This window comes from Ammospiza nelsoni, chromosome 2 (genome assembly GCF_027579445.1).
Source record: "Ammospiza nelsoni isolate bAmmNel1 chromosome 2, bAmmNel1.pri, whole genome shotgun sequence".
In the NCBI taxonomy this organism is placed as follows: Eukaryota; Metazoa; Chordata; class Aves; order Passeriformes; family Passerellidae; genus Ammospiza; species Ammospiza nelsoni.
Window position 1 is genome coordinate 110,702,292 of NC_080634.1, and position 17,691 is coordinate 110,719,982.

A 17,691-nucleotide genomic window follows, 5' to 3' on the forward strand; every position below is an offset into this window, starting at 1 on the left:
GTCTTCATTCCTCACTGAATTCTCATAGCCTTCTATATGTTAATATTCTAAAGCACTCTATAAAATATACCTGACATAAAATTATTGCAGCAGGACATTTTATTTCATTTCTGTGCTATGTTTAATGATCAAAGATTTGAAATGTTATGGGATGAATAAAACAAGATTGTTATTTTATACACAGCAAAGATATCCTAATTAATTAACTTTTCCAAACCAAGAAAAGGTAAGAATTTTCTTGTGGAGGAGAACACAGATTTTTTTTTTCTTGCTTGGTTTGCATGGATGTGATGCGCTGAACATCACACAGAAAGTTCACTGAAACTTCCTCTTACAGTCTTATTAAACCAACATCCTTCAGAAAGCAAAGCATTAGTTTGAGTTGCCCAATCTTCGGATATAATTTTTTTAAACCTAAAGCTTTTCCTCTGAACTTGATGACATCTGCATGACATAAATAAATTGTTAGGCATCCAAAATCCCTTATAGAAAAACAGGACTATTACTAGGGCTCCAGTGCTCTGAATCTTCCATACAGAACATACAATCAATGCATACCACATCTGTTTAAAAAAAATTAACAAACTGCATGGTTTTTTTATCTGCAGAATTTATTTGTTCTCTTACCAAAAATTAACAGATTATAACTTTTTCTGTCTATTCCTAAGGACCAAAGGTGCTCCTTTGATAGGTGAGGATGCCCCAGTGGTTTTAAGTTTCAGGTTTTCACGTACGAAGTTGCGCTGCCGGACTGTGAACGATCCTCTGTAGCTGCTGGTGCAAACCACTTTGGCTGCCACTGTGGGTGGTTCAGTCTGTGGAGGAAGTCCATTGATTATATATGTCCACTGCATTGATTGTGTCTGAAAATAATGAACAGAAAAAATTATCAGTGATCAAATACCTTGTAAATTCATCAGTGATTTAAGATGCAACGCTGATTTAAAAGATATTTATCCTTTTCTATGTAATGCACTGGATTAACAAAGAATGAGAATTGCACTCCTGGAACAAAGAACTGAAATCACATTCAGCTTTATTCAGGAAGAGGCACAACAAAGATGAGAAATTTACCTTCCCTGGCTGATCTAAAATTCCTTTTTTATTTAAAATCCCAGAGGTCTATATGTTTTTCAAAGAGCTCTGCATGTTTTTCAAAGGTGACTGTTCCTTACTACAACATAAATGCCTCAAGTTTGTACAGCAGGATTCACTTGCTGCTCTGCTATCTGTAAAAATGGTAATATCAAATGGTGGGATTTTCACATTAAAACAATGAACAAAACTAAGACAAAAGGATTCAGAGCACGCACAAGAGAATTGAAGCTTCATGTTGGAATCTCTGGTTTGAGGCATATTTATGTGGATTGAAAATGACACTCTTCATTTGCTCTCAGTTTATAACTGGTCTCTAGGAATGGAACATATGTTTCCATGTCATGTCTTGTAATGCTTGAATACTTGATTCTTCCTGAGTACATGGTCCTTATTCTTACTACAAATCCCATCTATCCATGCTTAAGGCCTTTTTTTTCTATGAATATTAGGGCATACTGCTGTCTACCTCCCATGCTTCATTTCTGTCCTGAAAAAAAATTTGATTGTTAAAATTCATGTGTAATTTTTGCAGATCTTCCAATACTTTTCCTTTCATAACAGATCACTTTAATTTTTGAAAGCAGGTCTTTATTCTAAATTTCTAGCACCTTCCTGTCTTTACATCTGGAAAAAGGGGTATTTCTGGGTTTTAGTTTTCTATTATCCTTTTCTTTAAAACAAATTCCTAAACTACAAACTAACAACAGAAATATTACAAACCCAAAAGATAGTATAGAATCTCAAATTATGTGTCATTATGCCCAGCTTTGTACTGTGCAAAAGGACAAAGCATTGCATGCCCACTTTAGGCATGGACTGTCATCAATTCCCTCACACCTAGTGACTGAAAAATCTCAGGTTTTACATTTGGGCTTTTCTTTCTCCTTCTGAGATAAAACCAATAGAGGAAGACTGAGTAAAAATATGGCATGTATAAGTCTATGAAAATATATTCATACAAGTGAAATTTGGCATTTACACAGAACATAGCAGACTGACTTTGCAGTTTCAGGGCAGGGAAGTCACAAGAAATGAGTGGTATTTCCAAATTCCCAAGGTCTGTCTTTCCCAGGACACAGCAGTGCAGTCACACAGCTGTGCTGGCTGTGGTTCCAGAGCAGGATTTTGGTGCTCTCTGCTGTGCTGAACAACAGGGGCACAGCTCATAGGGTCACCTTTCTCTGCTGCTTCCAGTTTTATCTTTACAGGAGGAGTTGTACTTCATGGAATTCATCACCCATTTAAAACTTAATCCTTAGAACAATCCATTGCAGATAGAAACATTACACCTAAGAGTGTCATTCCTCATCTAAGGAAACAAAAGGTCAGAAAGGTGATGTGCCTTCAGATTGCTCAGGAAAACAGTTCTACAGTCAACCCTCAAAGCTCATGAGTCTTTTCCTCAGTTGGCAGTCCAGCTTCCCACATGGCTGCATTTGTGACCAATGTGTTCATTCCAGTGTGAGCTCTGTGTTCCTGCTCTGCTGCTGGGCACGGCAGTTCCCCAGCCAGATCCGGCCTGTAGAGAGGTGCCACAATACCCACAGAAATTGTGACTGATTTTCACACGCCATAAATGCTATCAACCACCTCCTAAGCACAGTGTGTATATTTGTCTTGTTATTCTTTGCATTTTGTCATTTAATTGTAGTCTAGGTAAAGCACTACAAAAGCCACAGAGATGAGCAGTGAACCTTCTCCACCTCCAACCTTCTGTGGAAGCATCCCATATTTATAGCAACATTCAGAAGAGGGAAAAATAATGATAAATTGTTTCTTGACTTTACTAAGTTTTGTTACATCAGTTTTATACTTGCCTCTGAAAAAGTCTGAATCTATTATGTTTATCTTTGTTATGTTTCATATGCTTCTTCCTACCATTCCTATTGTTACCCTGTTCAGTGATAATTTATATTATATTTAAGGGGTATCATTGCAAGCAGTTTTGAATTTATAATACAGATACTCAACAACAAAAAGTTTCAGAACATTAAACCATAAACTCTTTGGCTCAGGCTTTGTTCTCTGCTGTGCACTTATAGAACATTTACATTATTTCATAGAAATACTGCATATACTTACAGCTCCTAAATGCCATCATCATATCAATCTCTAATTGTAGTTTTAACCAGCATTTTGGGTACTGAATTATACTTTTCTGCACCAATGTTGAAATAATAACTATGGGGTTTTTGCTGTGTATTCTTAAAGAAACCTCTACTTGAAAATGGGCAGTACTGATTTTACATGCTGTCTGCTGAATGATTTGCCTTATTCCAGTAAGATTAGTAAATGAGAACTCAGTAGATATTTCACCATGCATGCTTAGTTCTTCAAAATTTTTATTATTATCCTACTAAAAGCAAAATTTAAATTTAAATTTAATATTATTCTGTGTAAAACAGGCAGATTAACTAATCTTTATTCGCAACCTTATATAATACTGTGAAATGAAGTAGTAACTCTACTGTTTGTAAAGGTAACAACCAGCAAAAGCAGGTGTGACATGAACCAGTTTTATGTCCAAAAGTAAAGCTGTCATTTAAAAGAAGTAGCTCTCCAAAATGAGCTCATTCATTCATTAACTTCAGTACAAAATTAAATAGTTTATCTTTCTTTAATAAAGTAGATGAACAATTTAGTTTAAAGGTAATTTAACCTCAGTGTCATACTCACTGTGAAAGTCTCATGGATTATTTCAAGGTCAGAGAAAAAGATATGAAAGGTGTTTCAGCCAATGATTTAAACCTAGTAGCAAATTACTAAAAAACTATTTTTGTTCATTAAATCCTCACATATTGTGACTTGACTGTCCATGGAATTAGTAATTAGAATTAGTCCATAGAATTAGTGTGATTTAAACAAAAATGGTGGACTGTTCTATCTCTCAACTTCACTTATCATCAGCATCAAACAATAGATACAGACTTCCTGGTAGTAATAACCTTATGTTAATTTCCTGTTTGCCATAGAAATATCCTGGATTGTGCATCCAGTGGAAAAAAAAAGGGTTATGGCTTGACTTGTTGAAAAAAGCCGCCTATTCTGTTGCTGTGTCAGGTGTTCTATAGTAAAAGACGTTGCAACTCCACCCTAATATCTCATCTTGAACTATGATAGTTCACCTATTGTAAATCACATGCCATCATCCAACACTACTAGAAACAAGCATTGAGGAAAAATTTATCTACACATTAAATGAAAAAACTGATGTTGTGTAAGGTAAGCTCAGCATTTTCTGCTAAAGGAAAACAAGTGTCACACACATGGAAAAGTCACTGTAATTGTCAGCATAATTTGGGGTTCTTTGTTTAGCGTTAGAACCACCCAGAATTTATTAATTTTCAAGGCAACCTAGATTTAAGTACTTTTCAGTAAACTTTAGGCAACCATAAATGTCTCTTTTACTACAATACTTAATTTTCAAGAGTACAATATTAGTTGCTCAAGCTGTAAGTAATTTTTTGGGGGGATAATCTGTAAAGTTTAATTCCAGTAATTATTCTAACCAATATGAAAACTGCAGCAAGAGCAAATCTATCTTCAAAATTCATGCAAGTGCCTCAAAGCTGCTGCTTTGGGTTTCCAGGCCAGACACATCACAGCAAAGGAAAACACAGATCATCACAGTTTTAGACTTTCCTGGAATGGTGGAGAGGAAGAAGAGAGACTTTCAAAGGCCATCCACATATGACCATAGAATTATGATAGAATATTTGATTTACAAGTAGTATTTACTTGCCTCAAAAGCAGGCCAAAAATTTCCAAATCAGAGGAACACTTCTTCCTATTTTTAAGCCAATGCAGTTTATTATATCAAATTTGGAATAATTCCAACTCTAGCTCAAGTAACAAAGTCTAAAGATGAAAATATCAAATCCACTGCAATCTGTTCTATGACTAGAACAGAATTAGAAGAGAATCTCAGTTATATCTGATATAAACATAGGTAGTTCAGAATCCAGGCTCCCTGTGATGCATATCTAGGCCTATTTCACACACAATTTAAGAAGAAAGACCAGAGCATATTCTGAATGTCCTTGACAATCTGAGGGAGGATTTCTTGTTGAAATGAATGACTTTCTTTTTTCAAAACCTCAGTATTCCTGAATCAAAATGTGAAGAGAATAACAATTTGGGTCACCTGACTGGAGTAATGGCCATGTACTGAGCTAAATCTCTCTGAAAAATGTTTTTAACAATTAAAAATGAGACATAAACTGCCACTTCTTATCACATAATGTAAGTTATTCAAGTTAAGTCATTCAATCATCTTGATGGCTGACGGAGTAATGTTCATGAAGCAAATTATTCAGCCAATACTGGTAACAGTCACCAAATAATTTATATAAAAGTCTATTTGTTTGGTATCCAACCCATTTTTACTGAGGGATCATGATTCAGAGGAATAATTTGCAAACCACACATTATCCATGGTTGTAGGCTGGAAGTGCTATTGAAGTACATGGTAAATAATTGCCAAAGCAACCTGTTAGGAAAGTGGATTGGGAGCAAGGATCAGGAATTTCAAGGAATATTGTATGCCAGTTAGCTTCCAAATACTGTTAACTCAAAAAAATCTAAATACAATTCACAAGCCTTCCTAAAAAAGTAAAACCAGAGAAAATTACAGGTATTACACCAAATGTTTCCTGGCCATTGATTTATACTGCAAGATTTTGTTATACAAACAAAAAAAATGACCAATTACCATCAGTGTATACAGAATGAAATTAAAGCAAACCTTTATGTGAACTTTGTAAAGGAAGAGTAAAGGTAAGAAAATTCATGGATCAAGACAATGATAAGTGAAGGAAAGAAGGGGAAAAAAACCCAAAGCAATAAAAACCACCTCCCACAAGCAGACAAATGCACATCTAGGCTCTGATCAATTTCTAATAAAGAGGATGCTTAAGAAAAATTTTCTTAGCTTAAAGAACACTTTCAAATATAATTAAAATATACCTAATTGGTTTCTGTATTCAAATATTAGGTGTTTCACAGCATTGCTCAGACATTATATAATCAAAATCCTCCAGGACTGACAGTGTTCTCAGTACACTTTTACAGCAATGGTTCTCACATTATTATCACCTTTTTCCATTATTAGAACTGTAAGTCTCAATAAGCAAAGTAACCTTTCCTCATGCTTGTGAATCCAAAATGTTGAGTACTGATTCTGCACTCTGTTTCTAACCCTACAACTCAAGCCAGCACCAACATGTATCTTATTTAATAGGAAACTACTTAAATTATTCTAGTCAGTTAGTTACATTTTTCCTTGCTCATTCTTTTCAAGAGATAAAACTTAAAACAACATTGAACTATGGTAATTAGGAAATCCACCAGGAACAAGGCAGCTTCAGCAAGCTGCTGAATATGTAACAGAACTGTTTGCTGTTAAGATATGCAGGTTTGCATAGACAGGTTTGGAGAAGCCACACCTGGGTACTGTGGCTGGCACACTGCATCATTTATTTGCAGAGCAGCGTGACAAATTGTTTTGATATGCTATCTTCCATAGGCTAAGTTAGTGATTATTCAGTAATAAAGGTGCACAAGCCTGACTTCTGGAGGGCTTGATAATGTTACCTGCAATCTGGTTCACTCTGACACCTATTTTATCATTTAAGACTTATTGTGTGTGCCTCCTGCTTTAGAATATCTCAGAAGTCTCACACATGAATTACAAAGCAATTGCTCAGGTCTCCAGCTGGATTCAGCACTGTGAAAGGAAATTAACTGCAAGCCTACAGGAACATTCCCTTTGCCAAGGATTCCCATCCTCCTGGCTGCTCCACCTTGTGCCTGGCAGTGATTCCAGCCCCAGCTGCACCTGGACATCCCTCAGCTCTGTCACTTCTGTTCAGCCTCACTGGCACACCACAGCTCTGGGATGTCACTGGGGCTCAGGAGTCCCTTCTGTCCTCACAGCACTTTACAGCTCATCTAAGTAGAGTGCTAGTGTGCTCTCTTCACTTGCTCATCATTAGCGATAATATTTTTATTTTTTTCCATTCAGAACTGCACTGTTTATAAAGGCAATTCTAAATCTAGAAGTTTGATTATAGAAAAATAGCTATTTAAAAATGCTGTTCAGGCACAGCCTCACTGTTTCTCACCTGTAGCTCAATTAAGATTTGATGTCCTCATTCAAAGCTACAAGCTTTTTCAAAGAAACAAGCATGATTATTTTCCTTACTGCCTTTTTGTAATAGCTCATTCTTTGATCTACATAAAATTTTAAAGTAATTTTCTATGTCACTTCTGCAAAATTAAGGTTCCTAGCAGCTATTTAAATAATTATCTAACTTCAATTGTTTTGAGATGTAGTTGACTGAGAACAGAAGTTTTAATGATGGTTAAAGAGCTTTAACTGCTTCAGCAAAGTAATTAAGGTTTCGTGCCATTAATAAAATCCATTGTAAGTATTCGTGAATATTAAAGAATTCATTGAATTCTCAAAGAATTCATACCATATCCCACGAAGTACTTGATTTGTGTGCAGAAATGTAAACTAGTCAACATGATTTCAATTATATATATATATATATATATATGCATTCAGTTAGTAAAATATACACACTAAGTTCTGGTAGAGACAGACTGGTACATATAGGTTAATGCTAATTAGCTTCTCAGTATTGGGTTTTCAGCAGGATAATATAACAAAAAAATTGTACATACAATATTTGGGATTAAAATTTAAAAACAAATGAGAAAAAGATGACTGTAGGATCTTCCTCCATAATCCTAAGCTCCCATTTTCCTTTACAACACAATTGTAATGATGAACATAAACAAAAGAACTTACTCTCCTATCTCTACTACTTTACAGCTTAATTATCACTGTTCATTGAAACACACAAAAATTACAAATCTGATACTCAAAGAATTTAATAATAAAAATACTTTAGTGTTTGGAGTATGACTTTACCCTTGAAAATGCAAAAGACATTTTAAAGCAAGAGCACTGTAATCCTTTATTACAGCAGCAGCAGAAGAGAGGCACTGCAAAAGAAAAGAAACTTCTTCAACATTTCTAAAAATAGCTCAGAGCCTCAGCCAATATATTGGCTAGAGAGGATACAAGCAAGAAAGGCTCTTCAGTGTTAGGTCAAACACTAATTGCATTTCACCACCTCCACTGTTATTCCCCAAATAAGAATGATTTAATACAGCTTTTATTTAATATATCTTACTAAGTCTGTCTCCCTCAGTTTATTAATGGAAATGATTTCAACAAACACAAAAGGCAGAAATGAGTATCAGGTATTCTCAACATCTCATAAAATCTTACACCAGGTCAGTGCTCAGAGCACAGCAGCTGAATCACACACAGCCACACGTGCTCTGCCTTCCATCACAACTGCAGGAATTAAAGCTTGGGGGGAGCACAAAGGGGGAAGTCTGGAGTACAGAAAAGGGCTACCAAAAAGAGCAAAGAGAACAGAAGCCTCATCAAAAAACATTACTGAAACCACTTAATTCTGCAATTTGAGTGAGAATGTTAGAAACAGCTCTAACAGACTGTGATGGAGTTGTGCTTGTGAGAATCAAGAACCCTTGATGCATTTTTTAATATCCAGGAACAGACACAAGAAGATGTGATCTTATATATAGATATAGATAGATATAGATATAGATATAGATATAGATATAGATATAGATATAGATATAGATATAGATATAGATATAGATATAGATATAGATGTAGATATAGATGTAGATATAGATGTATATATATGTAATATGTATGAATGACTGACTTACTGCAGCCACACACAGTACCAAAGGTGGAGATGAGAAGAGCTGTCTACCTAGATCATAACCACAGACTGAGGTGTGAGTGCATGTAGCTTAAAAATCCAATTAGACACAGGTCATCTATACTGATAAATTCCTAAAAGGAAATTCTGAATTACTGCCTGAGTTCTTAAAGAGCTAATAATAGCCTTTGATCATTGGGTTTGTCCCATTCCAGACAGATTTATGGTAAAATCTCCTTGTTAGTGATGAAAGCTAAGCCAAGGACAAGCACAGGTACTGCATTTGTATGTGCCATGCCTAAAAACAGCAGTTCAGCTCCAAAACTTCAAGTGTCTGAGCTCTGTAGCTGTGTCATACAGTACTTTTAAAACACAAAATAGCACAAAATATATTCAGGAAGATATCTTATTTTTCAAATGGAAGAGTGATAAGCATCATTGCTGTTTATGTAAAGAGACTGCATTAATCAGACATCTAATACAGTAAAAGAAAACAACTAGGAGGGGTTGAAGAACCTTGTTTTTTCCAGGATTTGAATTTCTCATTCACTGTTATACAAGCTGTCACTTCTAGAGATAAAACACTAGAGTGATTTGCCATGCATCTTTTTATCAACTTTATTCTGACCATCTTATTTCTTAAATCAATATTGCTGTTTCACTTCTAATATAGTAGGCTGAAAACACTACCAGCATGCAGTGAATAGAGTGAAAGTACAAACCAGGATTTATAGAGATGTGGGGGTTTGCCCCTGCTGTTTGTTTTCAACAGATTCCTTCTAAAGAATAACTTAAAACTTGAAAATTAGTTTCTGAGAGCATTTTAACAGTTGAAGGAATACACGTCTTCAAATGTTTCCTGACCTTCACACTTACACAGGCTATTTGGTTGCAAATAATTTTTGTTTATTTTGCATCTTGCTTCAAAAGAGCTATTCCTGGCTTTGCGCTCTGAAATTCTCTCCTCCACAGTTGGGCACCTGCCTTCTTGGAGCCTTTGATCATATAAGATGTATAATACAATTAAAATCAATAACCTAGGCTTCACATATTCAACTACTTTTATATTCTCCACCAGTTCTTTACAGGATTATATTGATTTCTCTGTGAAAATCATATTGTCTATGGAGTTGGGGCAAACGTATCAAGATGAAGCATCTGCCTCTGGTGCTGATGGCAAAAGGGTAATGTAGAAATTAGAATAAAGTGTAAAATACAGTATATTTTTCCAGTTTCATCAGTCAATTCTCCAAATTTAGCTTTATTCTTGTCCATTGTGAGGAGTAGCAAAGCCATCCCAGCACATGCACTGGGTGTGCTCCAGTGCTGCTCCTTGGTGCAGGATTCTCTTCCTGCTGCCCTCCTGCAGGAGGATCTGTGGTTGCCCTGGGGAAGGCTTACCTCAATGACCAGGGTTGCTGTGTGCTTCCTGCCGTACATCCTTGGCTTGTACCCCACTGTTATATGGGTCCCCCCAGTGCCCTCTGGGAGAAGCTCTCCAGCTTGTGGCATCACAAGGAAATCAGGATCACTGCCTGCCAGGAAGTGTGCAGTGAATGGCTCTGGGTACCTGCAGAAAAGCACAAAAACAGGAGACTCTTGTGCCTTTTACAGCATCTTCACAGAATTTATCTGCAATCTAACACTTAGGCCACCATGTGGCATTACTCAGGAAACATGGCATGGAATGAATATGGAATATTAACAGCATTCTTACTTACAGAGTAATTATTTTGTAGTGGTTCTTTATTTATACACAGGGACCTGCATACTGATATTCAATTTCAAACACATTTACATGCTATTATAAATATTATATTAACTATGGAATAATGATAGCATTTGCCATTAGGAAAAGAAAAAGAATCATTTGACTTGTAAAAATATCATAACAGTGATAGAAGTAAATTCCATATCAGAGTGACAATCCATTTTTCCTATTAAAAGTACTCCCTTTTCCAATCTCTAATCAAATAAAACTGACAAGCTACCCATTTTATTAGGGTTTATGACTAGAACTGAATTTGCATTCTGGCAGAGTGTTAATAGACTAGGAGGGAGTTCTTAAAGCCTTGAAATTGAGATATGGAAAGTAATAATTTTTATCACTGTTTTCACATTTTTCATATCCCATATACTGAACATTTTAAGATTTTTACAGTAACATAATTAAGTTCCTGTATTGATAATACTGTGTATCTCTTATCTCAAAGTATTTCTGTCACAGGTACTGCAGATCTTGTCTAATGCTTGGTTCACAGCAGCGCTGTTGGACCCAAAGAAAACCCCTAGTCCTGGTGAAGACAGTGGCTGAGCACTATAAAACAATTCCTAGGCCAATCCCAAACTAAAGCCTGTCCATCACAATTCCTCGGGGACTCCTTGCCATAAACATTCTCAGCATGAAAACAATGTACATTTTTGTATTTTCTGGTGAGGCATTCTCCTTTTAGTCTTTATATGTTTTGCTGAGGACAACTCTATCACTCTCTGAACAGAAGGAGAACACAGGAAATTGAAAGTAGAAATACAATGGGATGGTCAAAAATTAATCCACAACAGCCTGGCACCGTACAGCAGGGCAAGTATGGTGCACACTTAGAGGGAATACATTTTCCTGTGTTGATAAAACCTGAAGAATGGAAAGCTAACAGCATCTCAAAGAAAAGCTGTTCAAATCTGTTTATTCATGGACTGTCACACCAGAAATAACACTTTTCAAAGAAAATACCCACAAAGGAATGAAATTTAATATTTTATGGCAAGTCATATCTCTGCGGAAATGTTCCACATTTCCTGGGCAAGCGCTATCTTGTGGGTGGCATGCTGGGCCTCTGTAATTTTGTTTAAAAATAGCCCTCTCTTGGAATCTGTTCTCATGAAAGGTTGCTCTATATTCAAAATGCTCTCCTGAAAAAAAGGTCACACTGCCAGTTTATAGAAACAAACAGTGAGAGTGCAGAAAAAGAAACCAAAAATCTTCTGTTGCTTCCAAAATAAAGAACTGATACTAAACAGTACTGTTGGACTTGGGTGCATCAAAAGATTTAGCCTGGCTTTTTCTTTAGGTGATAGCAAGGTGGGCAAAAGTCCTGAATGTCTGAAACTACATTTCCAGACTTCTAGTCTTGACATCAAACTTATGCTAACAACCTCTTTTTGTGGTGCCTAAAGTTGTGCCACTGAGTTTATAGCCCTGCTGGGCTATAATCCTGCTGGGCCTGAGCTCCCATCCACGGGCCAGATAAGCCTGGAATTTTCAAATCTTTGTTTCCCAAAAGAAGTGCTCAGCTGTGAATGCCTAGAGCACACCCACTACACACAGACAGCAGGAATGGGATCAAAAAGAAGTGGCAGATCTTGACTGAGCAGCTGAGCAGAGCACTCATCAAAATGCCTGAGATAAATATTTTCGTGCTGAAAACAGACCTGGACACAGGTTTTCATTTCCAGCATCACTGCTCTATTGACTGGCTTCAGGAACATTTCAAGGCAGCATTTTCAGTGTCTCCCATGCTCAGTCTGTTTTCCAGTGAATAGTTAGGGATGAGAACTCCCAGTAAATACTTGGTGTTTTTGTAAGACATCCAAGAGCATGGCTTGGACCCCAGATGTGATGATAAAGTGCTAGGGGAGATGAGGCAGGGGACAGGCTGCTTACACAGCAAACACAGGAAAATACAGATTTCATTCCTGCAGAAATTGCCTCTTAGCAGGGAGATATGCAACAGTATCTTGCTTCAGAATTTTTCAGAGACATCTAAACAGTCAGAAAACAGAGGAGAAAAAAACCACAGCTTTTGTCCAGACAAGGGGATCAGACAGTTTAAAGTGAAACTGCCAAAAAACTCACCTATAATTATGCACAAGATATTTACCAAGTCAGAAAAAAATAATGTTATTACATCACCCTGGTCAGATATTAAAAATGGAAAGAAAAAAAAAATAAAAAAGCTTTAAATAAAATCTGCATGCTTCTTGACAGCATTATAACAAGCTGCTAGAGGCAGTTATAATTTTTAAGTAAAATACATAAAAATATATGAACTGGCATGAACACAATAATCACAGCTAAAACATTCCTGTTCCCAAAGCCTGTCAGTTTTAAACAAAAGAGTCAGGGTGTCTACTGGATGCAAAATGTTTCTCAGAGTAGAAGCTATGTCCAAGTAAGGAAAATAGAAATCCTGACAAATTAAATGCATAGCCATAATATGATAGGCCAGCAGGGATTGTGATGAAGATGGTACAAAAACCAGCAATGAAAAAAATTATACAAAATCAGAAACAGAAACTTTTCACTGATGACTCTTGCATTGTTTTAAAAATAAATCTAAATATGCCCCCTGAGATAAAACAAGCAGTGCTTTCACTGCTGTTCACATTAGGGAGATAAACTGGCATGTTGGGGACCTCACTAGCACAAGTAAATTGCTTTAACTTTCTCATCTTTTATAATAAAGAGAAATCTGAATATGAAATTCCCAGAATAGCACCTGAATTTCAGACATTATCATTTTCTGTGTCTGTATATTTAGTGTATAATTAAAAATTAATAATTCTGTTTCTTAAACTTATTAAAATTTAATTTTTCCTTTTTGATTAATCCTTCAGGTGAAACAGCTCTGGAGTGAATGTTTGGCTTGTCATTCCTCAGCCCTGAAGGTCAGTTGTGAGGCAGTCTGCACTTTTTCAAGAAGGGTGGCAGATATGAACATACTTCATAAAGCTTAATGATGTGTAGAGTTTTGAAAACACATATAATCCAAGCCCAAATGAATTAGAAAGTGTAAGGGCAGAAGCCTTATAAAACAAAGACAATAAATGTGTTTTCCCATCTGTCTTTCCTTAAATCCTCTCATAATGGTTTGATACTGCCATCAGACAACACGAACTCTGTCCTTACTCAAATAATGAACAAGAGTAAACACTAAGTTGAATTTAAATAATAATTGTACAATCACATCATGACAACCTGGAAAAGAGGTTGTCTTGTCTTACATGGACATTTTTATAATTAATCCTTTAACCTTTTCCTTATATAGAAGTCTATGCTTATCAATGCTACACAATTTTCAAATTATTAAACTAAAAAACAATAGCAGCAAGAATACATCTTCAACGAAAGAAGAACTTAAAATTTATATTTCTGTATAGCTCACACTCCAAAACTTATAAAATACTCATCAAAACTGGACATATTTATTAAATTATGGCTCAAAATAGGTCTAATGTTTCTCTTCCCAAAACTACTGAAGCAGTAAATTATTCCTGTAGAATATTCCTGTAGAAATGTATTCCTTTACAAAACTCAGCATTTTGAAAAGCCACACATAAAAATACCAGCATGTAGTCCTTTTGGCCAAATGCTTGGGTATTTTTTGCTAATAAAAGAGTAACAAAATGTCTTAGTCTGTAAAGTAGGTAACTGCTTCAAGAAATAAGGGATATTAAAATGTTACAATAGTTCAAACAATAGTTAATCATAACTAAATGTTTTTATTTTAATTTTTAGTTAACATCTGTTGGATGACACAAGAAATTTCAGTTATTACACAGTCAAGTCTTTAAAACATATTAATTGTATGCTGTTGTCAAATTCTATAGAATCATTAGTGATACTTGGTATGATTTAGATAATTTCTTATCAACAAAAAAAATGCAATGGAAAAACAAATTAATAACTCATTATTATTTATAAGAATCGGTTACGGTTCATACCCAAACTCACTCTGGTTTAATTGACCACTCTAAATCCTGAACTCTGAACATCAGTAAAGCTTTAAAACTCTGGCTATCACTTTTTTGGAAAGGCTGCTGTAGAATTTAAGGATTTTCAAAAAATATGAGCAAGCACTGCATGACAAATGCTTTACCAACCCTAAGATGCCATTTTTTTGTGTGTGCATGCTGTAAAACCAGAGCAGGAGTTAGAGGTTCTATCTGCACAAGCTCATTTCTGTCTCATCCCTGTTTTACCCAGGGGTGCTTGTGGAGAGCCTGGTTCAAGCATGGCTTAAAGAAAGAGGCCATGAAGGTGTACAGCTGATGGGAAAGTAAAAGGCAGCTGTAAAGCAGCAGTTCCCAGGCTTGATTTTGTAAATAACTGGGTTCAGAGGCACCTTTTCTATAAACAGCAGGATTCTCAGACAGTCTCCTCATAACAGTCCTTGGCTGCTCTGGGAACAGATATGAAGGTTTTGAGAACTCTTCATATCAGAGTGAGAACACTAATTTTGGTTTCAATAAACAACCACAGGTATTGTAAAACAAAAGGAGGGGTTGGAGTTTTCTCTGTAACCTATCGTGAGCTCGGATTTTGCAATATGCATGGAGTTAATTAACACTATTATAAAAGATGACTGATTTGATCAATAAATCGGAGTCGATGCTGATCAACAACAAGATGGGTCGTCTCCCTTCGCTTTCAACAGGTGCTGTCTGCAGATTGAGTGATGACTGCAAACAGGTCCTGGCTAAGTGTGTGACATGTCAAGGATTGCATTGTTAGCAAGGGTGATCACAACTTTGTGAAAAGTCTGCTGAATGTTTACATCATCAATATTTTCCACTAGTCTCCATTCAGGCTCCAAAACATGGAGCCCAGTCAACATTTGTGCTTTGCAGCTGCTGCTGTGTGGGAAGTACTAAGAGGAAGTATTCTAATTACATCTTTAGATTGGTGGTAGAATTTTGCAGAACTGCTAACAAAGAGATTGGCAGAGGAATCCAGGCCTGTATCGTACACAACAATGCGTGAGAGAGTGAAGGAGAGGATGAATGAACTGAGAATTTAACAAATGCATTTTCTTGCAGCATACTTAATCCTGGCTCATGGTAGTTCTAATGAAATATAGCAGTAATTAGAGTAAGAGAGAAATTATTCTTAAAATTGTAATTGTAAACATTTTTTGTTGTTTTCCCTTCAAAATAAGGGTGGGTACAGAAACAAAATGGGTTGCCCACTAATTCCTCAGAATTAAAATTAATTTTGTGTGATCAAGGAATGTTCTTAACTGAAGATTTATTCTATGCAGTAGGAAATGTACATAGAAGAATTAAGGAAAATCTCCAATGAAAAGTAGGTTAAGAGAAATAAATCTGCATCTGCAGTCATTTTAAAGCCTAATTTCATCTTTATTCTCATCTCCCCAGTCCACCAGTTTGGGGCTTTTCTTCCTCTTTATTCTAGCTCTGTGTCCAAAATCAGGTGGAGCCTTGAATTTTGCAGATTGCCCTCTGGGGAGATCGCATCAACATGAGGCTGTTTGCTTTTTTTTGAGGCTGTGACAACACGTGCCACGTTTTTCAGAGGGGCAGTTTGAGTTTATCCGAGAAGTTTCCTTAATGTAACAAATATCCCGCTTGTGATAAACACAGGATTGGAGTGTCAGGGCAGGATGGAAAGATGGAAAAATACTACTGCATATGGGAAGCCATACATGATTGTAACAATCACTAACAGATATATGGGCAGGCAGAACTAAATTGGTGAAAGGAAACTCTGCATGAGAAAAAAGCAGACAGAACAAATAGGGGAGAATTATCCCCCAGCTTGACTAAACCTTCAAATGTAGTGTAGTTTACAGAAGATTTCCAAGTGAATATAGTGTTAACAAATATCTATCTATCTATCTATCTATCTATCTATCTATCTATCTATCTATCTATCTCACACATCTCAAGTTGGCTACTGAGGTATTTGCCCTGAAAAACATAACATAAGGTAACATTCTGCTGTAGGTGGACATCAGTATCTTAATGTGAATAAGTCCAACCATCAAAATAACTCTGTACAGGAAGATAGAGCAGTGAATAAGCTCCAAAGCCCACTTCTGTATTAATGCAAATGTCCTGATCCCAAACTTAATTGATTAAAATACATTGTTATCTTCAATATGCCAAATATAGAAATGGCTAGTTTTCTTAAGCAAAGTATCACTTTGAGAGTTTCTATTTTATGTTTCAGTTACAGATTTCAACATAAAATAATAGACCAATAATTTAAGATAGATAGCAAATAAATTTGTGTGAGTTTTATTTCCAAGGATAATATTCAATCTTTTTTTGTTAAAACTGCTATCATTCTGTAAACCATTGGCATTCAATAATGCATTTGGTATTAAAACAAGCACTAATATTATGTCAAACATTAGAGGTTTATACTAAAACAAATTACTCCAGTGGAAATGCTGCCAATGATTTCAGTTAGTGTTGAATTACTCCTCTGTTTATGATAAAACCTGAAAAAGGTCATCCATGAATGTTAAGAAGTGGTAGATCTTTCTTATTTAGGAAGTGAAATCTGCTGATTTTGACTCTAATCAAGCTTAATGCCAATACAAAAAACCTTTCAACAACATGTCCCTTTGGAATTTTTAAAGCTGAAAGTAAAATATTGGGTCTACTGTATTCCAACTGACAGAGGTGCATATATTTTTTAAAAATACATCTGTTTTCTTCATGCAATAAAACTGTTTAGCTGCATTCTCAGTATCTTTCATTATTTTCTGGAGCACATATTGGGCTATTTCTCATTGTGTGAACTTTAAATGTATTGAAATGGTGCATTACATATTTTCATGAACTGCTGGAGCTTTCATTATTGCAGATCATTGTGAAGAGTGTAGCAATGACCTCCCATTTTTAACTGATCATCCTTCAAAATCATTAATTTATTCTAAGATATCCTGTACACACACAGGATTTTGGGGGAGGGAGGGGAGGAATGTGGAATTTAAGGAGGAAGGCCACATTTGAGTTGCACTAGCTGTAAAGAAAAAGAAAGCTAAATCTATTGATCTCATAGATTTATTGTGGAGCA

General features: G+C 35.8%; 1 protein-coding gene across 1 annotated transcript in view; it reads right to left on the reverse strand.

The window, feature by feature from the left end:
- Positions 1-641: 641 nt before the first annotated feature.
- The window catches only part of CFAP47 (cilia and flagella associated protein 47), a 260,610-nt gene continuing 243,560 nt past the window's right edge, over positions 642-17,691 (reverse strand). Inside the window, exons 63-64 of the mRNA XM_059466213.1 lie at positions 10,269-10,437; positions 642-863 (exon numbers count right to left, since the gene is read on the reverse strand). Of these exons, the coding sequence (XP_059322196.1) occupies positions 642-863; positions 10,269-10,437 (391 nt within the window). The remainder of the gene's footprint in view (positions 864-10,268; positions 10,438-17,691) is intronic.